Genomic DNA, 26,868 nt, shown 5'->3' with positions numbered 1-26,868 from the left:
TTGATATCATGATCATAAATGCACACAAAATCTGTACTTTTATGAATTCGTACACATTATTTTAACTGACTAACGAGCAATTATTTCTATTAGTTATCAAATACCGGATTACCATACGTCGTATCTCCAATTCGTCTGAAAAGTAGAGGATGGAGAGTTTCTATGTCAATGCTTGATGTTATAGTCTTTTCTTCCTTCATTTTGCCCCCACCCCCAAAGTTAACAGTGGAGGCCTTCTCATCTGAGAGTATAAGAGCGAATTGCTTTGTTGAAATCACATTAGATCACTTTAGTCTAATCACTCGGAAGATCTTTCAGGTAACGTTGCGCTTCGGCAGGAGTGGGGAAAATTTTGATAGATCCCTGGTGCCTGATGCGAAGTTGCGCTGGGTACATCAGAGCATATTCAATCTCCTTCTCTCGCAGCCTCTGTTCCACGTCACGGAACTCGTCTCTTCTGCATTGCAGGTCTGCGCTGTAATCCGGGAAAAAAGATATTTTCTTATTCTCATACGTCATCTCTCCCCTACTTCTAGCCAGTCAGAGGACTTTCTCTTTGTCTCTGAAGTTCAGAAACTTAGCAATGAGGGGCCGTGGTCTGTCAGACTTTTTCCCAACGCGGTGTACTCTTTCAAGGGTAATGTGTGAGGTGAAGTTATCATTCCCCAGGATTTGTGGTATAAATTTCTCCAAAAATCCAACAGCGTCGCAGCCTTCTGCTTGCTCAGGGATGTTCAGTATCCTAAGGTTGGACCTTCTACTGCGGTTCTCCAAGTTGTCAATTTTGTCTTTTGAGTTGCGTTGTCAATTTCTCCATTTTATCGACACGGTTGTGTGCATCTTTAATGTCGTCTTTGTTTGCGCTCACTCACGCCTCCATCTCCTCAACCTGCTCTGAAAGCGCATTGTGAGAGGATTCAATTTTCGTCAGGGTTGTTTGTATGTCAGCCGTTTTTTTGGGGGGTTTTTTTGTTTGTTTTGTTTTTGGTTCGTGAGGTCCTCTTTAGTGTCCTTGATAGCATTGAGTAATTTGCTAATTGGCAAATCCTCCTTCCCATCCGCCATATTTCTTGTTGCTAATATGTGCAGGTGTCCTGAAGTTTTAGCCGTTTTCTTTCGTTTTGAGTGTCGCAAATTATAACTTGCCATACAGAAGTTTCCTTAGTAACCTTGCCTCTTGCTATGGTCCAGAATTATATGAGGGCAAGTCAGGATAAAGATAGATTCCTGGGCCTACCGCCGAGAGCTCACGAATACACGTCTACTCTCTTCCGCACTCAGCCATCTTTTTCATGATCACCTTCTTAAAGACTTTAATCAAGATGGCAATTGTTTTTTGTGGGCTAAACTGTGATTTTTGGCGTAGAAAATATTGCAATGGTGCTTTTAATTAAAAGAGATTCCACACATGAATACTGAAACTTAAACTGGCGAATGATTTATGGTGGAAGGAAAGATGTGGCCAGGTTGTAGTCACAGGCTGATTTATTTAATATAGAAAAACTACTTTTGTCATTGTGAAGCTCACAGAGCAGTTCAAGCGCAGCTGTGACATATTGTACTCATGAAGAAAAAAGTTGGCAAGCAAAACAGCTGATGGCCTTAGTTGTTACTAATTTGAATGCACACTTAATTATTATTTTTGCTCACATTAGCCAGCAGAATATGTTCTTAATACTACTAGCTCACTTTAAAATTAACATCTGGATTTACTGAACATGATACTAAAGTGGGTTTATGGTTGGTAATAGTGTTTTAAAGCTTACACCCAAATCCTTGTTTAACTATTGAACTCTTAACCCACCAGAAACTCTTGGGATTTTACACCAGAAATAAAACAGGTTCACAGCCTGGTAAAAAGTATTAGTTTCTATAGCTAATTTCTGTCATTGTGACAACAGGTGAACAGGTTATTATAATAATTATTATTATCATATAGTTATTTTTAGTTGAAAGTTTAAAGCTGATTAGTGTGTAATCACTTCTTCCAATAAATTGATGAACTCTGATAAACTTAGAAATAATCCATTTAACATACAAAAGAGCAGATTTGTGGAAGCTGTCATGTTTTGCCCCACAGTCTTGAATACAGTGGATAAGATCTACATCACTACAACGCTGCCTAATTACATTTTATGTATGTGGCTATAGACTGGCCACATACATGCTTCAAAGAATGTTTCAGTAAAGCTGCCTTACAGCAGCTAATGGCAGCTAACAGGGCCTAACAACATCTAAAACAGTGGCTAACAGCAGCTAAGAGGAACAAAAACAGTGCTCACTAACAGCAAAATTCAGCAAATCCTCAACAGCTCACCTCACTGTCACCAAACAGAAGTGAGCTTTTCTGACCTATTGACTCGCATTAGACTCCTTTCACAAAGTTTTACAGACTCCTCCAGAGTAAATTGATATGGACACATGTAGAGCTGGGCGATAGAAGGATAACGATATGTATCGCGATATAACTTTTACTCGATAGAGAAATTAAGCTATCGCGATAGACCTCGCCGCTCTTGTCCTCTTTAAAAAAAAAAAAAAAAAAAAAAAAAAAGGTCAGCCAATCCAAATTAAGTAGCGCAGAGCCGAACCAATCACAGCCGCAGCGTCACGTCGCGTGACTTGTTACGTACAGCACAAGTGCCAAGCCGCACGTGTGTTTGTTTGGGAAGCAGCCAGCGGGTAATGGAGCCAGCGCGTAATGGAGGAAATGAGTGTGCCGACTAGAAAAATCAACCGAGCGTGACCGAAGAGAAAACAGATGATGGTTCCAATGCCGGAGAGATTGTCGAACGGAAGAGCCATAGAAGTTCCGTAGTGTGAAGGTATTTCGGCTATTTCAAGTCTGACAAAAAACAGAGTAGCGTGCACTGTAAATTGTGCCGAAAGCAAGTCTGGAAATACAATAAACTGGTGCATGCGTCACACTGTGCGCCACGTTATTGTTTCGGTGAAATGAATTTCTACAATACTGTTACTGTTAATTGTACTCTCTGCAGTGTTTAAATGCTTACATATACACAGTTACTGTCCGTCCACACATACGACTCTGTTCTGCTTCTATGCCCCAGCTTTGTTTACTTTTTCCCACCGAGGCTTCTAGACTTCTGATTGGCCAACATTTCTGCACGGTTAGGAATCTAGCTCCACCTGCTGCTTTGGCATGTTCATAGCAGCGTTTTCCTTCATTTTTCCCTTTATGTGTGGACGGGATTATTTTTTAAAACGAAAACGGAAAATCTCCGTTTTCAAAAATACCCGTGTACGTGTAGACGTAGCCTCAGTCTCTGAATGGAAGCGCTAATTCGTCATTCGGCTTTTGTCAGACTAAAGTAACTGTTAAAACTGTTTGAAAAGCTCAGCTATACAACAAGGAGAGATTGAGAATTTCCTTTTAGTTCTCAGTTTATTTGATATTGACAAAAGTTAGTCAGTTTTGTCTGTTCTTCTGTAAAACAAACTAAGATTTATTTTTAGAATTAATATTTTGTTTCTAAGTGGAATTGACAATTTAGTCTGTTTCGTTTGTTCTATTTTGAAACTTAAACGCTTTAGCGGCTGCCTTTTGTGTAGTTTGCAATATTTGCCTTTATTTATCTGAAAAAGTCTCATGTTCCTTAAGTACATCTACCCTGTTGAACTTATTATGGGAAATAAATATTTAAATAAAAACAAGCTGCTGATTATTTCACATTTTACTTGTGAGCAACGGCACATTTAAATCTTACAAATATAGTTATTTGGCTTATATCGTGATAGATATCGTTATCGCCTGAAATGAAAAAAACATATCGTGATATGAAAAAATCTCATATCGCCCAGCTCTAGACACATGCTAATTGCTCAGATAAACATTGGACTAACAACCTACACTCACTACAAATGAACAACAGTAAGGTTTCCTTGCCCTATGGTGGCCATCATAGTTTAGATTATACACTTGAAATGGGAGCGGTAAGAGAAAAGTATTCAGTTGATTGTAATGTACAGGGAGTGCAGAATTATTAGGCAAATGAGTATTTTGTCCACATCATCCTCTTCATGCATGTTGTCTTACTCCAAGCTGTATAGGCTCAAAAGCCTACTACCAATTAAGCATGTTAGATGATGTGCATCTATGTAATGAGAAGGGGTGTGGTCTAATGACATCAACACCCTATATCAGGTGTGCATAATTATTAGGCAACGTCCTTTCCTTTGCCAAAATGGGTCAAAAGAAGGACTTGACAGGCTCAGAAAAGTCAAAAATAGTGAGATATCTTGCAGAGGGATGCAGCAGTCTCAAAATTGCAAAGCTTCTGAAGCGTGATCATCGAACAATCAAGCGTTTCATTCAAAATAGTCAACAGGGTCGCAAGAAGCGTGTGGAAAAACCAAGGCGCAAAATAACTGCCCATGAACTGAGAAAAGTCAAGCGTGCAGCTGCCAAGATGCCACTTGCCACCAGTTTGACCATATTTCAGAGCTGCAACATCACTGGAGTGCCCAAAAGCACAAGGTGTGCAATACTCAGAGACATGGCCAAGGTAAGAAAGGCTGAAAGACGACCACCACTGAATAAGACACACAAGCTGAAACGTCAAGACTGGGCCAAGAAATATCTCAAGACTGGTTTTTCTAAGGTTTTATGGACTGATGAAATGAGAGTGAGTCTTGATGGGCCAGATGGATGGGCCCGTGGCTGGATTGGTAAAGGGCAGAGAGCTCCAGTCCGACTCAGACGGCAGCAAGGTGGAGGTGGAGTACTGGTTTGGGCTGGTATCATTAAAGATGAGCTTGTGGGGCCTTTTCGGGTTGAGGATGGAGTCAAGCTCAACTCCCAGTCCTACTGCCAGTTTCTGGAAGACACCTTCTTCAAGCAGTGGTACAGGAAGAAGTCTGCATCCTTCAAGAAAAACATGATTTTCATGCAGGACAATGCTCCATCACACGCGTCCAAGTACTCCACAGCGTGGCTGGCAAGAAAGGGTATAAAAGAAGAAAAACTAATGACATGGCCACCTTGTTCACCTGATCTGAACCCCATTGAGAACCTGTGGTCCATCATCAAATGTGAGATTTACAAGGAGGGAAAACAGTACACCTCTCTGAACAGTGTCTGGGAGGCTGTGGTTGCTGCTGCACGCAATGTTGATGGTGAACAGATCAAAACACTGACAGAATCCATGGATGGCAGGCTTTTGAGTGTCCTTGCAAAGAAAGGTGGCTATATTGGTCGCTGATTTGTTTTTGTTTTGTTTTTGAATGTCAGAAATGTATATTTGTGAATGTGGAGATGTTATATTGGTTTCACTGGTAAAAATAAATAATTGAAATGGGTATATATTTGTTTTTTGTTAAGTTGCCTAATAATTATGCACAGTAATAGTCATCTGCACACACAGATATCCCCCTAAAATAGCTAAAACTAAAACCAAACTAAAAACTACTTCCAAAAACATTCAGCTTTGATATTAATGAGTTTTTTGGGTTCATTGAGAACATGGTTGTTGTTCAATAATAAAACTATTCCTCAAAAATACAACTTGCCTAATAATTCTGCACTCCCTATATTGACATCTATAGAGATTTGAGATTTTATACACTGCACACTGTAATTTTAATGTTGTGCTAGACCAAAGTGAGCAAATTTGAGTCCCTGAACTAGACCTCACAGACACCTTTGAGGTGTTGGTGCTTTTTGAGCATTTTAAAGCAGCGATCTGACAAATAGTAAGTTCGGCTCTGTGGTTGATATGTAAAAAGGCTGCGCTTTAATTTTGGTGAGTATTTTATTTCTACATTAGTTAACAGTAATTATCAGGTCTGTGTCTGAGTGATTTACCCAAACAGTTTAGGGATACGCCTTGCTAATAATAATGGCTGATGAAAATTTAGTACACCATCCTCTCATCCAAATTTGATGACTTGTTCTTCTCACAAAATGGTCACAGCCATAATTAAGGTTACCTTTTAGAGGTCAAATGCACTCTTAGTTAAGAATACACCAGCAAATTTAAAAACAAAACAAAACAACAACTGCAAAATCACACAAAATATGACAGAAGCTGAATAAAACACAAACAAATTACAAAAAAAATCTCAAAAACCATAGCAGTAGTGTTTTCGGGCAGATGCTAACATGACGAAGCAGCTGCAGATCCTACAGAAACCAAAACTTGTGAAGATTTGCACGGAGACAGTTTTAATCGCATGACTTGCATGTAATGCTGTTAATATAATATTAATGTTTGCTATTAACTGTTTACTGTTATCTTGTCACTTTTGCATCTGTTTCGTCACCTTATTGTCTCCCCAAAACACTTTTTGAGTGCTTTTGCAGTGTTTATCCTATTAGCTTTTTTTTTTTCTTTTTTCTTTTTTTTTTTTCTTTTTTTCCCCCCCCATGTTGCAGTATTTGTTCTGTCAGGGCCAGCGTACATGCTGCTAAAACTGAGGCTTTGAAATGGTCCTGTGGAACATCACATTGTGCATCTTCTACATACAGTCTATGTGATGCATAGGGTAGGGAGGGGGGAAAAGGAAAAAAAGATTTGTAAGAAAACATTTTCATGTTTTCTTACAAATACTGATACAAAGAATATACAAATACTCTTAAATACTGATTTGATTTACAATCTTATGAAATACATTTAAATAAACGAGTATCTAAAATTAAGTTCAAAACACACTAGTGTGATAACAACAGATTGAGATCTTGAATAAAGATAATTTGAAAAATAGTTAAGAAAAAGTACGATGTTTTAAGGATTTATACTGCTGAGCTGAAAGTTATAGTTATTCAGATTATTTGAGTTACATATTAATAAAAACATTTCTTTTATGGAGTTCTAAAGAAGCACTTCAGTAAGATAAATACAAGTTTGTTGTGTAGTGAGATTTATGGTGGACTCATGAGGAGATATCTCCAGAGAAGGTGAGTAGTTCAACATGCCATGAAGAATCCGATAATGAGCATATGTATGAGTTCAAGCGTGTTTGAAAAGCATGTGTCTAAAGGTGATGGAGACGATAAGGTATTCACTTAATGTAATTTATGGTGGTGAAAGTGAACTGTGGTCTATTCATGCACATGATAAAACCTCAAAAACTTAATGTCATCCTTCTTTTTTGGTTTCTAAAATTAAAATAATAGTCCATCCTGCTGATCATGCAAAGTCACTTCATCAGTGTATGAGATAATTAATCTATAATTAATCTTCAGTTTCCCACTTTTATAGTTTTAGCAATTCAGGTCAAAGGTCAGGTCAGATAAAAGGTCAGTTTTAGCCCGTTCTTGTGGATTACTGCTTCTGCATAACTGCTGTATGTCTCAAGAGAAAGCCACTGTTGTTCAGAATCTCTAATAAACTGTAAACATTGAGCCTTTACTCACCTTATATCCTTAAATTCCTGTAATCCTTCTATCTGCATATCTAAAAACTATAGCAACAACCTCACCAGAACTTCAGATTGGCCTTAAACCTGGCCCTTATTGTGTTGATCCCCATCCATGATGATTTACAGCATCAATAAGCTAAAGCAGAAGAAGCCATTTGGGAGTTCTCACCTGGCAGAAAGAAAAGGAAACACTACTCCCATAACAGAAGTAACACCCACCTCAGGGGCCAGCTTTCATGGACCTAGATACGGCCATCTCGTTAGCCTTGTCCAACATCCAGTCTGTCATGTCAATTGCAGACTCCAAAGCCTAAAGTCCGGTTTATTCACCAACCGGTCTTCCTCTCACTCTTCCTCCTCGTTAGCGAGGCCTGGCCCCTTCTTCGATGTTGTCGATAGCAACAGAGCCCTGCTGAGATGACTGAAAAGTGTAGTCCCAGCCTCCACTTTATTTCCTCCCACTGCTGTAGTGTTTTTTTTTTGTTTTTTTTTTTCTCCAATTCATGAAACCAAATCCTAGCGGGGACTCTCCTTTCTTTTAATGGATTATTAGCTTCTAAGTAGTATACAGACGAGGCCTCCAGGGGTTTTTACGTGGGTTTTTTCAATAATCAGTGCTCTGCTGACCTACAGCCAAAGAACTGTCATCCTTGCAAATTCATGCTTTCTCCAATGCTGGCTCATATGTACATGTTATGATATAACCTCTTGAGTTATGTTTATAAACTCTCTCGTTGTGTTACCTCAAAGCCGCAAATTTGTGAACCTTCAGTTGGTCTTACTACACGTCATACAAGTCTGTTTTCCTTTCCCACGATTGCTGCATGTGCGCTCTCTACCTTGGGTTTTCTACATGTGCACACCAGCAGGCATGGAGGTTTGCCCAGAGTAGTTGGTTTGGGGGGGGGGGGGGATTTATGGCTATACTACCTGCTTCAGGCTTTCACTGTATTCACACTGAAGGGGAAAAAGTTGCACTCTGCTTGGCCTAAAACGGAGTTATACTGCCTTATATAAAATGCTGCAGATAGAAAGGATTTCCTTTGACAGTCAGACAGTCGTGACTGCTTCAAAGTGCTAGTCTAGGCAGGCCATAAAGTAAAACTCAGCCCACATTCCCAGTGCATCAGCTGATTTTCTTTCCGGCCCACATCAGCTGATGGCTCAGCTGATGCCCTTCTAAGCATGCAGTTGGCAAATCTAATATATCCTATTAAAGCTGCTTTAGCCTGCCAATCCAAGCTGCAAGCTGCTTCCTCTACAAACTGCTTTGCAACCCACCTCCACCCCTGCTCATCCTCTTCAAGCTATGCCTGACTTAATCAGCTGTCACTGAAGCCAGCACTGTTCTGTGCCCTATGGAGTTTAGGTTGCTGCTCTCCCTGCCTTATCCTTTCTATGTATACACACTGAAGAGCAGGGAGAAGGGCAGGGCCATACAGCCAAATATAAATGACTGCAGATGGAAATAATTTTCCTTGACTAAAATGATTCTGACTGAAATACTATGATTTGGTTTGCAGCATCTGGCAGGCCTGCTGGATCATGATATATAGTATACATCATATACTATGTTGAAAGAAGACTTTTTTTCTTGCTTTTTCAACAACACAAAACATTGTGCAATATCCGTGTGCACACTGAAATTCAATATTTGTTCACAGTGAAAACAATGTGGCCTTCTGACATTTTAACTTGTCATCCAACATATTGCTTTTCATCTGCTCCACACTGGGGATTTAAAGGATGCACATCATTGTATTGTTATTACAGGTTTATCAGCGTATTCGGTCATTAGCTACAGGAGAATGTGTTATATAACATATTTACATGTGAATGGAGGTGTATTAGCAATGTAATTATTGCTTTTCTTTAAGGCAATCATTAAAACTTGAATATGTTAGAAATTGTATGAATCCATTTCGCAGTTATGAGATCTAAAGAGCTAGGATCCAAGAGATATGTTACCAATTACAGTTTAATTTCTTGTTAACTACATGATTTAAGATGTTAAATTTTATTGGTGTTCGTAATAAAGACATTATGAAAATCTAATTTTCATTTTAAAACAAAACAAAAACCATCTGTGGCACTATTTACTTTCAAAGTTATGTAACGAGCTTATATCCCTTGTGTGCTGCAATTTCGTGTCACAGTTGATGCTCATAATCACTTCAGTATGAATGTGGCAGAAAGAAATGCACTAACATTTTTTCAAAGAGAAGTCCACATGTGCAAAAGTAAAAAAGAAGGATTTACAATGTTTGGGGGCTTGAATTGACTAGAAAATTATTAGCTAGTGTTGACTAAACCAGACTGTATGACTACATTCAAATAAATGTCATTTGTTTTGTCTTCATAAGGGTTTTTTGCCTTTTGATTTGTTTATTTTTACAGTTTCATGCTAAGCTGCGGCGTCTGAAAGCACAACGCAGGTATGAGTACTCCAAGGTTTGCCAGCAAACTGTGACATCACCGATTCTTACAGGTGCAACAAAGCGAGCCGCCCATCCATCCTTTGTGTAAATTACATGTTCGTGTCAGATGATTCTAGAAATTTTAAAAAAGCTGCTGTTATGTGCATAATACAAACCAAAAGGAAATGATTTTTCCCAGAAATTAAATTCCTTTTCCCAATTCAGACACTGTGAGGACCAACAATATACAACAGAAAAGAGTAGCCTCCAAGGTTTGATATCACAGATTGCACTCACACTACCAAGGAAATTATAACCATTTTTTTTATTCACACGGAAAGAAAGTTCTCATGCCAAGTTCTCTTGCAATGCAACGAGGGAAAAAACGGCGTGCATGCCGCAACCATCCCCTGCATTGATCTCCTGTAATGTCGTCACACGCTGCGTCCATAGCATGGAGCAGGGACGGCTGATCCTGAGCATGATGCTCATACACTCTCCACCTCCAAGCAGAGAAAAACTCCTCTATCGGATTGAGGAAAGGAGAGTAAGGTGGCAGGAACCCCATGACCATCCTTGGATGCGTTGCAAACCAGCCCCTAATGAGTGGGCTATGGTGGAAATTAACATTGTCCCACACAATTACATAAATAGGTAGGTGAGGCCCTATGAGACCTCTCTCATTTTCAGGGATAAAATCGGTATAAAGGCGATCCAAGAAGATGAGGAGCTTGTGTGTGTTGTATGGGTCAAGACTGGGGATGTGAGTGGCCACACCATTTTCAGAAATGGCAGCACACATAGTTATATTGCCCCCTCGCTGACCTGGGACATCCACTGTGGCCCGGTGGCCAATAATATTATGGCCACGTCTTCGGCCCTTGGCCAGGTTGAAGCCAGCTTCATCCACGAACACCAGGATGTGAGGGGTCTCATGTCCTTCCAATACCATTATTCTCTAAAATAGAGTAAAGAACATGAAATCAGTCATACAGAAGAGTCATATACTACAGTTAGACAATTACCTGTTCTCCCCCACAGGTTCAATATACTACAGGCCACTACTCCAGTGGTTCTAAACTAGTGATAGGCCTATGAGGAAGTACTGCAGGGGTATTTGATAGAAAGGGGAGTGGGAATAATGGAGGTATTGAAACCAAATAAGAGAACTACTGCTTATTGTGATTACAGGTAAGGTTATAATAAGAGACAACCAGTAACTGACTTACATTTACATACTGGTAGCGCAGCTCCTTCACTCTGTCAGAGTTCCTCTCAAACGGTACCCTGTAGATTTGTTTCATTGTCATCTGATGCTTCTTCAAAACCCGGTCTATTGTGGAGATGCTTATTGTGTTTATATTCTGGAATATATGATTGTCCTGAAGGATGGCATCACGGATCTGTCTCAATGTGATGGCATTATTTGCCATCACCATGTTTTTTTTTTTTGTTTTTTGTTTTTTTTTCTTTTTGGAAGTGACATCAGAAACAGCAGCATGTGACATCACGTGATGGCGGAGCTTCAGTTCATCCTTTGTCATCCTTTTTTTTTTTTTTTTTTTTTTTTTTTTAATAGGACAGGGGGAAAGAATGAAAGAAAGAGGGGGAGAGGAAGAAAGAAAACCAAAGGGGAGAAGAGACAGTGAGAAGGGGGGGGAAGAGAGAGAAAAAAAAACAAAAAAAAAAAAAACTCCTGGGTCACCTGTATGGAGAGAAAGAAAAACAAAAAAAACAGGGGAGACAGCAAACAACAAAGAGCAACATAATAATAAAAAAAAAAAGCACCATCACAATAAACTAGCTAGTCATAGATATCAATAGTTACTAAATAATAAACGATATTGTGCAGCACGCAAGATAGACAGCGCACAGTGTGCTTTGAGGCAGCAGCCAAGAAAGCTGTAGTCCGCATCTGTGAATACCCATGTGTACACCTGTGTGCATACCTGTGTGGATCAGCATGCTTGCATTCCAAAGGTTTCTCCATGTAATGATCTGCTAGAGAGTGTGGGGAGCCACAGCCCTGTCCTCTATGGTATCAAGCAGGTATGCCATCACCATGTTACAAATCTCTCTTTCCTGTTGTTCATTGAGCAGTTTTCCTCTGCCACCCACATGAGGTTGTCGTCCAATCCTACAAAAAGAACAGAATACAGTAAGTTACCAGTGTAATTGTATTATTGTTTTACTCACAGTAACTTCACCACAATCCTAATGCAACATTGCACAGTGACTGGAATACTACTCTAAACTTAATTTTCTAATTATGTAATTCCATAGTTTACAGTAATATGTTCAATACATTTCTTGTCATATTTAGTATCAAAACATTCCACTAGTCCTCTCCACCTGCTAGTATAGACCTACAACTGTAGGCAGATGCACACAAAATCTCTACAGTAAGTTATACATTTTTTGCCTCACGCACAGTGCCCTGTCCTATACAACATATAATTCCATCATAGATTACATGGAGTCCATACCTGTTTTCCCTGCGAAAGGTTTGGATGATGGAGGAGACTGAAGAGTGAGACATATTAGGCTGCACTCGACGACCTGCCTCTGCCATTGTGAGGCAATGGTTTATGACATGGTCTATAATTGTGGCCTGAATTTCATTCGGGACAGCACAGTGTCTTCGCGCACCTCGGCCTCTTCCCCCTATTCCTCCACCACGCATTCTCACTTCTTCTTCTTCTTCTCCTCCTCCTCCTCCTCCTCCTCCTTCTTCGTCGTCTCCTCCTCCTCCTTCTTCTTCTTCTTCTTCTTCTTCTCCTCCTCCTCCTCCTCCTCCTCCTCCTCCTCCTCGAGGAAGAACTTCCCCTTGTCCGTTTGCTTGGCCTTGTCTATCCATGTTCAGAGATCGGACTGGTCCTGATCAAGCTCTATATATCTGTGTTTGGCAGCACACAATCATGGAACACACCTGTGTGTGACACTCCCTCTTAGTCTAGTTTCACCTGACTGTCAATGACTGTCATCAATTTATCAAATATTCAAAGAAATTCATATATGGTATTCATGGTATTATGTTCTTGACCAATTTTGACAATTGAACAGACAGTTGTGCATGCGAGTACTTATACAATGAAATCATGCTGACATGTTTTGGAGGGAATGATCATTCGACTGAGAATCAACTAATCAGTTTAGATCTACAAGATCTATTCATTTGGAAAATGTGCTAAATGTGGGCTAACTGCATAACTGTAGGCTACTTGTACTTAATCATTTGCAAAGATGCACTGAGACAATTGAGACATGTACTAAGGCATTTACCATTTGATAAAATGAATGAGAAATGCCATTCTGTTGTGAACATTTGCCAAGAGGTTTGGAGGTTTGCCCATGTTATTTTGAGAATGTAATTTCTGTTTCAAGAAATGAGCCAAACCAATGGAGAAAAATTGTAATCCATCGGGTAGGTCCAGGAAATTCAGGTTCCAGTAGCAAAACACAGACAAAAATTTGCCTAGTAATAAAAAATTAAAATAAAAAATAAAGGGGAAAAATGAATATCAATATATAAGCATAAATATAACATATATACATGCATCTATAAATACAACATGTAAGAATAACCAGTGTAGCAGCCAAAATATCTATTGCACAGTATTTTGTTGTGCATTCAGAGATACTGTTCTGCATACATTGGTTATTGGAGTTTAAATCTATCAGTTCAAAGCAGCTTGACGAGCAAGGCATTTTTACACAAAAAAACTCAATAATTTTCTTTATTTCACTGTAAACACTAAAAATGTTTGTGCATGAAAATCCCAGTAGATTAGCAGTTTCTGAAATACTCTGATACCAACAGCCATGCCACATTCAAACTCACTTTAGTCGCTTTTCTCGCTCTCTCTGGTGCTCAGTTTGAACTTTAGAAGGTCATCGTGACCTAGTCTACGAGCCTAAATACATTAGGTTCTTGCCATGTAAACAGCTTATTGGATATTCCGCTAACAAGTAGCTGAACAGGTTTAACTAATAATAATGTGTCCAGAGAGTGTATTTTCCACCCCTTGTTAGACATAAAGCGAGTCTGTTATTCATCTTAGCCCAAAGAAAAAATATTAGGTAAAAAGGGGGGGGGAAATCATTTAATGAGGAAAAAAACATTGCATCATTAATCCCCTGAACGGTTGTTTTCTGAAGAATTGTAAGATGAGCCTTTGATTAACAGACACTGAATAATTGAGAGGGAGGTGACCTTATATTGATGACAATTAGCGCTGTATGCATAATTAGCAATTATCAGTTACTTTACATAACCCTCTGACAAGAACTGCAAGCAAAAGATGGCTGCGGCAATAATATTTGACAATTTGCGAGTCGTTTTTAATTGAGTCAACAAGTTTCATTCACGTCTCAGGATGGATGGTAATTGTGAATGGCTTAATAAAAACACATTTAGCAGACGATACAGTGTCACATTAAAACGCAAAATGTGTGGGGGGGTTTTTCAACAAGCGGCATAAGTTTAGAATTAAATAAATGTGAGAGGACTCGGGGGAGAAGTGACTAATGGTGTCAGTCCTCATGTTTACTTTGCTTCCTTTCATCCCACCCTCAGTTTTTCGAATGAGAAACAGATTTCAGCAATCACTCAGACGATATGTTAAATGATCATAAACACTGTTGCCTGCAATTAGTTTTAGCGCTAATCCTTATATCAAAAGATGTGACACAGATATGTTTGAAGTCATCCACTTGCAACCCTGAGCCAAAGGACAGATGTGCTGACGAACATCTGTCTTTGTAATTCATTTTGGCCGATAGTCACTTTGGCCGAACCTTCAAAAGAGGGCTAGTTTTTAAGCATTTTTCTATTTTCCTCCTTTTTTGTGTTTATTGGAGAAATGGCACGAAATGAGAGGGAGGAAAAAAGAGGTGGGAAACGACTTACAACAAAGACTTTAAACCCTAACCATCGAGGGTGCCCCCAGGGGGGCTGACTGAGGATGAATTAGCTTTGTGTGGAGGTGATGTGCAAAAGTCTCAAGCAGCACCATTTCTTTATATTTTGCACAAAAACCTGAAATAAGTGTTGTAATTTATTGGAAAATGGATAAATGGATATCAAGCATACAGAGCATACAGAAACAGAGTTTGTAACATTTTAATGACCTTGAAAGTCAATATTTGGTGTGACTACCTTTATTCTTCAACACAACCTGAACTCTGTTATGCAAGCTTTCTTGTCATTTCTTTAAGTAGTCTTCAGGAGTAGTTCTCCAGGATTCTTGGAGGACACTCAGAGCCCTTCTTTGGATGTTAGCTGCCATTTGTTATGTTCTCTGTCAAGATGATCGCACACTGCTTCAATTACAGTGAGGGCCAGGGCAAGTTGTTACCAATCAGATGCTTTCCAGATGGGTATTGCATGGTGGATTAAAACCTGATGGTACTTTAATTCCATCAATTTTTGACAAGATCCCCAACACCACTGAAATGGAGCCCAAAACCATAACAGAGCCCCTGATTGTTTTCTGATTGGCATAGGCATTCATTGTTGGGTGTTTCTCCTGAATTCCTTTGAAATTTTTGAGTTTAACTTTCAGCAGCTTCATGCTGCTGAAAGTTAAACTCAAAAATTTCAAATTTGTATTCATCAGTCCATAAGACCTGTTGCCACAGATTTTCAGTAGAGCTGTTGAGTAATTTGCCATTTTTGTTACCCACCAGTCTAGTTTCTTTAGTTATTTAAGGATGCACTGCTCACCATGCCGGCGGCACGGTGGTTAGCACTGTTGCCGTACAGCAAGAAGGTCCTGAGTTCAATTCCAACATCAGGCCGGGGCCTTTCTGTGTGGAGTTTGCATGTTCTCCCCGTGTTTGCGTGGGTTCCCTCCGGGTACTCCGGCTTCCTCCCACCGTCCAAAGACATGCAGCTTGTGGGGATAGGTTAATTGGATAATCCAAATTGTCACTAGGTGTGAATGTGCGAGTGAGTGTGAGTGCGAATGGTTGTCTGTCCCTGTGTGTTGGCCCTGCGACTGACTGGCGACCTGTCCAGGGTGTACCCCGCCTCTCGCCCTATGACAGCTGGGATATGGGATAGGCTCCAGCGCCCCCCCACGACCCTGAAAAGGATAAGCGGAAGCGAATGGATGGATGGATGGATGCTCACCATGCCAAGACATGCCATGTTTTCAGGTAACAGCTCTTTGGGAATCATTTGTTGGTGCCAAAATGTAATTTTATGTTTGTTTTTTGTTCGACTAAAGAATAAGATGGGACTAAATCATGTGTTGTTATACGTTGCAATGGGTACCTAAAGATGCAACTGGTTTATTGTTATCCGTTATGTGTAGACACAGCATTAGTTCATCCTTTGAGTTAGGTGCCTTTTTTGTTTGAATGATTCATAAGTTAAGTGGCTTCATCAAAAAATACAAATAATAATTAAATGAAAAGGACTAGACTGGAAATGAGTGAAAAAGCAGCCAATGTCCAAAGAAAAACTTTGAAAAACCTTCAGAAAGCCTGGAGAACTATTGCATGAGACTGCTTTAAAAATGAGAAATCTACGGCTCCTTGGAAGCAAAATATGAAGAAAGGAGGAGTGGCTCAAAACCACAATATTATATTTTTTGTCTTCACCACCTAACTGAATATGTGCCATAGAATATGCAACTTTTCCATCTTCTTTGCTTTAGAGACAACAGAAACAAGTGAGGTGTATCCTCATAAACTGGCAGAGCCATTGTTGATATAAAAACTATTTATTACAGCCTGCATGTCTGTGATAATGATATACAAACAAAACCTTTCTGCAACATGTGTGTTAGCCTCATACTCCCAGTTAATCGTGTCATTAATCATAATGACATGTCTTGGATACCTCTGAAGTTGACATTCATTTGAAACGGGGGTCAAGAAAGTATAAAATGCAAGTAAACAAAGCTAAAAATTGCATGGCTAAGAAATGTAAATGTCAACATGGAAACAGATGTGGTATGAAGATTATGTACAAACATTGAGATGTCAGTTTAAATTATCTGAATTACAGCTTTGGTTTCCTTTAGTCAATCTAACATGCAGTAAAATAGCATCTTCCTCTTTTTGATGTTTAATGGATGCAATAAGTGATGCTGCATGTGGTCTTTGCTCTTGAAAGAAAGTCTTGAAGTGAGGATATGAATCAGATACAGTCTTCTAAGCTAACTGCGTGGTAGACTTGAGGCTAATGGCTTCCATGCTATCCATTCCAGTGCTGCCCTCTGCCTTTTGAACAAATAATCCTGGAGAACTGTTATCTTTCAGGTTCAGTTTGTAGGCGCATGCTTCACCTTCTACTTCAATTACTGTTTTCATTTCCATGAGGAAGGAGAAAACAGGGAGTAGGATATCATTCCAGGTTTTGTAATAAGAATTGCAATGTTTCTGTATACGTTCAAAACTTGATCTTGCAGCTATTATAAGCTTAGAGAGGACAGCTGAGTGTTGTTGTGTTTAATTTTATCAGATATGAGAGATGAGAAACCAGCTTGCATAGATTTTCATGTCTGAGCACGTATATCTACCACACAGACTGCATATAAAGAATGGGAATAGTTTCCAGGTCTAAGAGGTAAAGTAAATGCAGAAGGGCCACAAACCTGCAAATCTTTCAAATGACCAACAGGAGGCATCTTGTTGGAAAAAGATGTCCGACATATATAAATCTATGAGAAAATAACTCTACAAGTCACTTTGTTTGGGATTTAGGACCCAGTGTTTTGATTTTCTTTAACTTTTAGTGTTTCCTGGTTTCTTTATTTCAGTTTGTTTTATTGGGTGAGTCCCTTATGTTAGGGAGAATGTAATTCCTCAGTGTTTAGCCTTTGGTTCTTGTTATTCTTAGTTTTCTTTACGTCAGTGTTTCTAGTTTAGACCACCTTAGTTTTACCTATCTGGTTTCTGCTCTCAGTTAAGTTTGTTTTTATTCTATCCCTTGTTTCAATTATCATGCTTGTCCAGTGTTGCCATGCGTTGTCTAGTTTTTATCTGTCCGTGATGCCATGTTTAGTAAATTCCTTTTTTATTTTGCTTCCTTTGTCGTGTCTCCCTTGATTGTTGTCAGCTGTGTCCTTACCTGTTGCCCATCCTCTTGTCATCTTATGAGTATTTATTGTCTGTGTCACCCTTTGGTCATTGTCACGTCCTATCGTCATGCCTGTGTGCTCACTAGTGTTTTACAGTGGCTTGTCTTTGAACATGTTAAACAGCCAGCAATATTCATTCATTCATTCCACTTCACAATCCTAAGTTCTGCATTTGGGTCTGCAACCTGCCTGTTATACAGCACTACGTGGTACACTTGATATCTGACTGCAGTAAACACTTTTAATGAGGTGAGTTTACGGGCTCAGTATAACCAAATACATCACAAAGTTTATTTTGTAAAGCATGGTACTCATTATAGTTTAAAAAGGACTATAAAGAAGTGTACGCTTTAGGGACACCATATTTTGTGATTGACAATCTGCTATTTTATGAGCATGTACAGTCCCTCGGTTCATTAGTCAGACCCACTCACTCATTTCAAAATTTCACTAATCACTAGGTAATGTCATGCGGTTGTGTCCATCTTTTGTATACAGTCTACAATAATAATAATAATAATAATAATAATAATAATAATAATGGATTGGATTGATGCGAAGCTCGTTTCTCTCTGCAGTTTTAGGTTTAATTTTAGGTCCCACCGTCCAAAGACATGCAGCTTGTGGGGGTAGGTTAATTGGATAATCCAAATTGTCACTAGGTGTGAATGTGCGAATGAATGTGAGTGCAAATGGTTGTTTGTCCCTGTGTGTTGGCCCTGCGACAGACTGGCGACCTGTTCAAGGTGTAACCTGCCTTTCGCCCTATGACGGCTGGGATAGGCTCCAGCGCCCCCCGCGACCCTGAAAAGGATAAGCGGAAGCGAATGGATGGATTGGATTTATATAGCGCTTTTCAAGGCACCCAAAGCGCTTTACAATGCCACTATTCATTCACTCTCGCATTCATACACTGGTGGAGGCAAGCTACGGTTGTAGCCACAGCTGCCCTGGGGCAGACTGACAGAAGCGAGGCTGCCATTTCGCGCCATCGGCCCCTCTGGCCAGCACCAGTAGGCAAGTAGGGTAAAGTGTCTTGCCCAAGGACACAACGACCAGGACAGAGAGCCCAGGGATCGAACCGGCGACCTTCCGGTTACAGATACGCTTCCCAACCCCCTGAGCCACAATCTTCTCATGTCCTTTGCAAGACATGGCCCCAGCATATTTTAAAATAAAAAAGTGAATGAGAAGCGCTCTATGGTTGGCACTTGATCAATTATTCTTCAAACTATGGTTCAGAACATTTTGTTTCAGTAGCACCATTGCCTCTAGGTGCCACTTATTTTGCTGCCTGTAAGCCTGTCAGTAAGTTGCCAAACACAGTCACTTACTCATACACTGACTAATAACACTTGGTGGAAAGTGTGTGAATCTGCAGTGCTGAGCAGAGGTTTGCTGATTTCTCCACTCCTGCAAAGAGGTCTGTTTCCAAAATTGCTGTGTAGATTCACCATAAATGAAAAATCTGATTTTTAAATGACTTTGTTATGTATATGTATTTTATTTTGGCTATTTTACACTGGCCTCGATGATTGCTTAAATACTTATGTTTCAGTGGACATTCCGTGATTTATTTTTGGCTACATTAATGCATGGATGAAAAGTTCTGGCACATAACACAGAGATATATAGTGTCAGAAACCCAAAATCATGACATAAAGCAGGTGTGTAAAAATAAGATCAAAGTTTACTTGAACCAATATCAAAATATTACCTTCAAAGAAGGCAAAGATTCAGGCAGGGTTCAAAAGCAGGCAGAGAAAAAACAGACTAATACAGGAAGACAACCGAGGGGGGTGGAAATCAGCCGTGAACGTGTGCCGTAATGACTAAGGGGACCAGTTGGTGAAGTGGATGCAGGTGAGCAAAGAAGCTGAAAGGAAAGCAGGGCAGGTGGGAATGGTGGGTTTGGAACAACAGGAGAGAAGTGAATGGGAACATAAAAAAACAAACTGCATGAAGACCAATATACACCCAAAAATCTATAATTTTTTCTGCTAATTGTACCTTCTTCAAGAATAGATAAAGAAGACCATAAAGCAAGACAAGACACAAATGATGGGAGAGAAGGCAAAATTGAATATAGTAGTTGTATATAAACACCTGGTAAGTAAAGAGAGGTTAGTGGAGAAGTCCAGTGCATCATGGGAAGTCCCCCAGCAACCTGAGCCTATTGCAGAGGATCACCAGATCTAGCTCACACTATAAGCTTTATCTGGAAGTAAAGTTTAAAGTCAAATCCTCAATGGAGACAGGTCGTCTGTCTGGAAGCTGGTTCCACAGGGGTCTGACAGCTGAAATCTCTCCCTCCCATTATACTTACTACTGGGAACCAGCAGTCTGAGAGTGAGGTGCACTGTTTGGATAATATGGTACTATGAGGTCTCTGACATATGATGAGGCCTGATTATTCAAGACCTTGTATGTGAGGAGAAGAATTGGAAAGTAAATTCTGGGTCTAGCAGGTAGCCAGTGAAGAGAAGATAATATGTTAGAAACATGATCTCTCTTTCTTGTCCCAGGCAGTACTTTCACTGCCGTGTTTTAGTTCAACTTAAGGCTTTATGGGGAATTTTTAGAACCGTCACATAATAAAGAATCAAAATAGTCCAATCTACAAGTAATAAATGCACGAACTAGTTTTTATCACCACTCTGAGACAGGATGTTTATAATTTTATCAACTTTGGGAATCAATCAGTCATTCAAATACCTCATTTATATTTAGGTGATCTCCCACGCAAGGTCATCTTCTCAGATATGTAGACAGCATCTGGTTTCACCACAGCCCTCAAACTTGCAGAGAGAGCAAGAACATCAACTTCTGTTTCAAATAGACCTGAATTTTGTGTTAAAGTTCATTTCTTCGTATGCAAACAGACACTTTTCAAGCCTGAGGAAAGAAACCAGTTTGTTCACAATTTCTTTTTTGTCAACACTCGTCAAATTGCACAGTCACAGTCACCACACTGAACACAGTGGAGAAATGGAGTTTTTTTCCCCCGAAGTATAAAAAGTTCTAAATTGAAACTTACATTCAACAAACTATTTTTTTATGTTTATGGATTAGTGCCACCATGCTTTAAAAAAGCATCACTGTTTCATACCTACCTCCAACAATCCAACTGTTATATTTCATACACATTCTCCAGAATTTAAGGATGACTAGTTGAGGGTAAACACTTATTGCACAACTTTTTCACTATAATGAGCACCAAGCCCATATGATGACTCAGATTTAAAGTCATTAAAAACTATAAACTGTTAATGATTCAGAAGCCAGTTTTCCTGAATGTTGACAGTATGAAACATCCTGTCTTGTGCAACAAGGCTAAAGATCCACATTTTCACCTGAAGGACTGGGAAACACACTCTGCAGAAGTGTCACCTTTCATCGTTCTCACTTGCGATGGTATCAGGTGTACTTTGAACAGGCTTGTGTCTGGCTAAAACTACCCTTGCGCAGGATGGGTGGGGTAATGTGGTGTGTGTTTAAACAGACAAGGTAAGGTCCCCCGTCACAATACGTGCTCAGGCAAAGATCGGGCTTGAATGGAATCCTTTACCTGTAGCTCTGGGGAAACTATACACTGAAAATCTACAACGAGACTTCAGTGCCCGTCAAAACCACAATGGAGACAACTAATGATACCACAAAAATCCTGGGGAAAGGTCCTGAATACCTTCGTAAACAAATGGATTTAGAGAGTGAGACAAAAGGACGCATGAGTGCCGTGGAGAGGCTCGCCGCAAGTAAACCAAAATACGTCAAAAGCCAACAGGTGGTTAACTCAACTCAGGAGCCAGTGATTAGCCTTGGATCGGCCTCTGTGAGTAGCACTGGGTCCTCTAACCGAAGCTCACACCGGGATGGGAATCTTCCTACAGGGAGTCACTTGACAGGGAATACACTCACTGTGCAAATCTCTTCACCAGTGCAGGCACATCGCTCCAGCGCCAAAAAACGACCAGACTCTCTTTTAATTTACAGACAGAAATGTGAGTTATTGAGAGGGCCAGCAAATGAACGGAAACACCATATAACCCGTAAGTTGTTGCTCAACCCTGTGAATAAAAATGCCCCATTATCCGAGGGGACAGATAAGGAATGTGAGTCTCAGGGCAACGGGGGAAAAATCACCACGCCTAAGGAAACAGCAAAGGAATGGAATCCACATGTAGTTATCTCTAAACCGGAGAGCAATGGAGTGACAGAAGAGTGCAGAATCAAGAACAGTGACTCTGGTACAAAACCTAAGGCTGGAGTTGTAAATGCATCTAGTGGTCTCCTGACAGTTCCTGAGGTTGAAAGGAGGTCTGGCAAAGGAGTCAGTCGTTCTCACTCTGATATCAGCTCCAGGTATTCCAAAAACTTTGCAGACTTTGATGTTTTTTTCAAGTACTGCGGGCTGGACGGTGAGGTCATTGAGTCTTTGGGGAAGGACAACTTCTCGGCTCGCTCAGATGAAATTGCAATAATGGTTCGGAGTGTCAGTGTTTCCACGTCAGATGATGGCTTTTCCAGGAACAGTAGTGACAGCGATGCGCTCATGGAGGAAAAGCTGCACGAGAAGATACGTCAAGAGACCTCAGTTATTGAGCGCAACGCACGGATTATCAAGTGGCTGTACAGCTGTAAAAATGCTAGTGACACTGGAAAAAAGTTACGAGATCTTCACTGATTGCGCTTTTTCTTTTTACCAAGTGATGTTACATAAAAGTTATATTTTGAGGACAAAGATGGAAGTAGTTTCTTGTTTTTGGCCTTAGAAAACACTGAATGATACCCTACTTTTCCAACTGTACCTAAATCTTAGGATATGTATTGTGTATGCTGCATGTGTGTGTGTGTGTGTGTGTGTGTGTGTGTGTGTGTGTGTGTGTGTGTGTGTGTGTGTGTGTGTGTGTCCTTTACTGATGACTTTTCTGAGAGCAAATGATGACTGGGTGATTTCTTATTTTTTTCTAATTTTTTTTTACTTGCACAGGACCATCTATGATCTCAGTTACACTGGAAACAGATAAAATACAATGTCATAAAAGCGATACAAAAACAAAAAGTATTTACATTATTCAGCTTCAACATTTTTAGGATTACTGGCTTATTTAATATAATACTTTTGCGTTCTATTCAGACTCTATAAAAAAAACATTTCTGTATTAAATATGGTCAAACATGCATACAAGAAGGCAAGCAGTAATTCAAAAGAATTCAGTGAAGTGCTGTGATATGAAGCAAAAACATACTAGTATGAACTAGTTTGGGATTATTTTCTTTTTTCATAAAAATAAAATACTTTTAAGTTCAGTGATTTTGGTTGTGAGCCTTTTTAAAGTAAATGGCCCACAGTCATATAGACTTACATTGTTTATAAAAGCTATACTGTATTTTTATGCGACTATAATTTAAAGCTTTTGAAAATGTACAAAATTTGTCAACATGACATACTTCCTGCTAATGATAACTCAACGTCTAACAATGCTGCAGCAATTCTAGCTGTAGCTTTTTGATGAGTTGTCATCAATGTTACATAATTCATCTACAAAACATTTGTGTGTTTATTTATTATTCATTAACATGCAATTATTTTATACGATCACTTATAAAATGTACTATTTGTAAAGAGTGGTACTATTATTTTAAGATAAAAGGCTCACAGCTCATGGCCTTTTGATTCTTCCCAGGAACATTAAAAGGAGTCTCACACTGATGCTCATAAATTCTGCTCCTCTGCGAATACCTTTAGGCCACCTCAAACATGAAAGCATCCCTAAATCAGAATTTGTACAACCTGCCTTTTAAGTTTATAATCCAATAATGTGCACTCCCATTTCTCTCGGGGTGAAAGGTATACATTCCATCACACCAACACACATGAAGACACACACACCCACACACAACCTGGAGACTTACTGAGTTTACCCATAACTACTGCCTGCCAAACTCTGACCATAACTTATCCTAATGTTAAAAGATAGCTTTAATATATAAATTTGAATGATTTAGATCATGAGGATTTGTTCCCTTGTCCACATACAAAAAAAAATTTGCATGTATGTGTGTAAATAAATTTAGGTCACCACAACAAGTGTAATATCTGCCACCCCACAGACACTCAAATGCAAACCACAGCAACTGATACAAAAAAATTTACGTATGGAAGATCTGCTTATATTTAACAGATGTATGAAAAAACATTTGAGGAAGTGGTTATTTTCGTCGCAAACTTTCCCTTAGATCTGTTAGGGGAATGTGCTTAATAATCTGATCGGCTTATGTCCAGTGACCCGTTGTTGTTGTATCTCTCTCCCAAGCTCCGTCTGCTTTGTCTCTTCATTGCTTTCTCTCTCTTTTTGTCTTTTAGCCAAGTTTTTTTTTATTCTTTGAAGCTCAGTGGCTGAACATGAACTGGGGGAAAGCAATGGAAAGACTGTGCTTGACGCAGTATGTTAAACGCATTGCCACCTATTCAGTTTCACTCATTGTCTTCTTACAGAGAAAGAAACAAACAATATACGTTATAAGTTCATGTGAGTGGGCACAAAGTAGTTAGCTGGTGCAGACACACCTTTCACTTCTCCAAATGCCTGACTGACTGTTTAGTACAAGCCTCCACTTGTTGGTTGCCAAAAGTAGAGGTTACCTGTTGATAATGATAGTCATCAATATGTGATTATTGATTGTGAATGTGAACTCACTATTGCTACAAGTTTGCATTTAATTTTGTTTTTTATATGTAAAACTTACAATTTTTGTACTCCTAGATAATTTGTATATCTTTACCACCTTTTGCCCAGTTTTACTGCTACTGAAAACATAAAACACAAATAAAACTGTTTTTACAAGTAAAATGTTGCATGAGTATACTCACAGTGGGTGGAATGGAAATGTTTGCTAAAGTTTAAAAGTTTTAACCCAGGGTGAATATATTGTCTTTGAATTACTCCCCTGCGACCATGATAAGCGGAAGGGAATGGATGGACGGATGGATTGATGTTAAACTACTTACTCTTTTATTAGTTGTTCTGTTGGTTATGAGAATTATCAATTACCTATACACTGCCACTTCATCAGTTACACATTGCTAACACTGGGTTACCTTCAGGGCTGCCTTAATTCTTCTTGGTGATGTGATATCATTATTATTATCATATCATTACATTACATTGCTGCTGATTTTTCAGCTGAAGATCAATTATGAGAATCTCCTCCTCCACCACATGCCAAAGGTACTCTAGGTGTCTATTAACTGTTTCTTATATTCTGTTTTTCCACTGTACTTGAGCCCTCCAACTGCTTTATATACAAACACACATTCATCAGTGGCATGCCGTGACTTTTACAGAAAGGCAAGCAGAGACAATCGTCACCCCTCACACCCACTACACACACAAACAAACACACCTTCTTCAAAAACACCAATTTAACAAGATAAACTGGATCAGATTAAAACATGCCATTTGTGCTGTCCATCTGCACATCTTCACGTTTCTACACTCCTTCCTGGCTGAAGAGATGTAAAATATTTCTAATAACTTAGTTAAATAAATATCTACCATATTCCCCCCACTTTTTGTATTGTTAACTGACAATGACAAGTGGTGGAGGAACTTTTCAAACCAAAAAGCAATAAAAAACCTTACTTTACATAAAACTGTATTATTGAAAAATTGTGTATAAAGTATCAAAACTAAAACTATTCTGCAGAAAAATGTCACTAATCAGTGTTAAATATTATTTTTTATCACTGCTCCATATGTTTAAGGTTGATCACATTTTAAACACTGTATTTCTGTTTAATTTTCAGCATCAAATTCTATAAATCACACATTTGTCGTGGCTGTCCTGTGAGGACCGCATATCTATGAAAAAAAAATCATTTGTTCGTTGCCCATCTTTTCTACATCACAAATGTTCTCCAAGGTGGCCAGTAAGACAACTAGTTGTGTTTCCATACGAAGCATATTACTGATCTCAGAGCAATGAAAGCTCCCCTCAGCTTACCATGAAAGACCAGTGGTTTATCCAAAAAGGACATGCACAAATCACCTGAAACAAACTGCTGGCCTCCTAGCTCCAGTTATTGTTAATAGGAGACAGACACGCCTTCAGAGATGGAAACAGCTACATTTTTCTGTGAGATAAAATAAGCACAGCTTTCAGCGACAATAGCCAACTGCAGTCACAAAATAGCAGTAATGTAAAGGACAGATTAACTGACAGGAGGAGCTTTATGATGAGGGATCACTTCACTTTGCTATGTTATAATTCACGTTTATTTTTAGATTTGACAAGGCACGCTACTTGCTTTGCTTGTCCTGATGGAACATCACTGACACTACCAGTCTAAAGTTTGGACACACCTTCTCATTCAATGTTTTGTTTTTATTTTTGCTACTTTCTACATTGTAGATACATAAACAATGTGGGCTTTAAAGATAATTAAGAAACTTTCTGAAGGAAACCTGGGCTTGTTAAGAGAGACGCCATCCATTCCACTTTGGATGGAGAAGCTCTCATTTCTAAGAATCTGGCCAAATATATTAAGCCCCCCAAAACGTGACGATCCAGAGTTGGGACCAGGAAACAGAGTTGCAGTCTTACACGCCTCTCTGCAGCTTCTCTCCTCCCATTATCCCCCCAAAACCCCATCCCCTCAAGGTCTGTGTCAGCTCCCAAGCAGACAAAAAAACAAACAAACTAAAAACCGGCAAAAAACAACTGAAACATAAAAAAACACAAAGAAAGAACAATACAGTATCATCAACAGCACCAAAGACTAAAACAGTGAAATGTGGATTGTTGAACATTAGGTCTCTGTTACTTCATGAGTTAATAATTATTCAACAAATCGATTTATTTTGCCTTACGGAAATACAAAAATGACAGCCTCAACACGGCATTTAATCTGTTGTTAGACTCAATTGGCTCAGATCAGAGCTCAGATAAATGCCATACAGAGTTCCAGTAGCACACAC

The 26,868-nt window shown here is 39.3% G+C and overlaps 1 protein-coding gene and 1 long non-coding RNA gene across 2 annotated transcripts; one reads left to right on the top strand and one right to left on the bottom strand.

The window, feature by feature from the left end:
• Positions 1-11,343: 11,343 nt before the first annotated feature.
• On the bottom strand, positions 11,344-12,461 carry LOC309688651. The gene is made up of 2 exons (XR_014271139.1): positions 12,284-12,461; positions 11,344-11,934 (listed from the first exon to the last, which is right to left on the bottom strand). It is a non-coding gene; the product is annotated as an uncharacterized lncRNA (long non-coding RNA).
• An 8,673-nt stretch (positions 12,462-21,134) lies between these two features.
• On the top strand, positions 21,135-24,741 carry fam110c (family with sequence similarity 110 member C). Its single transcript, XM_082504864.1, has one exon. The coding sequence runs from the start codon at positions 21,522-21,524 to the stop codon at positions 22,569-22,571; it is 1,050 nt and encodes a 349-aa protein (XP_082360990.1). The 5' UTR covers positions 21,135-21,521; the 3' UTR covers positions 22,572-24,741.
• Positions 24,742-26,868: the final 2,127 nt, after the last annotated feature.

This window comes from Aulonocara stuartgranti, assembly GCF_965226115.1.
Source record: "Aulonocara stuartgranti genome assembly, chromosome: 15".
Lineage (NCBI taxonomy): Eukaryota > Metazoa > Chordata > Actinopteri > Cichliformes > Cichlidae > Aulonocara > Aulonocara stuartgranti.
This window is presented reverse-complemented; position numbering and strand designations above follow the sequence as displayed.

Bases quoted from the DNA above. Each gene is read 5' to 3' on its own strand.
- fam110c (XM_082504864.1), top strand. From the start codon at position 21,522: ATGGAGACAACTAATGATACCACAAAAATCCTGGGGAAAGGTCCTGAA.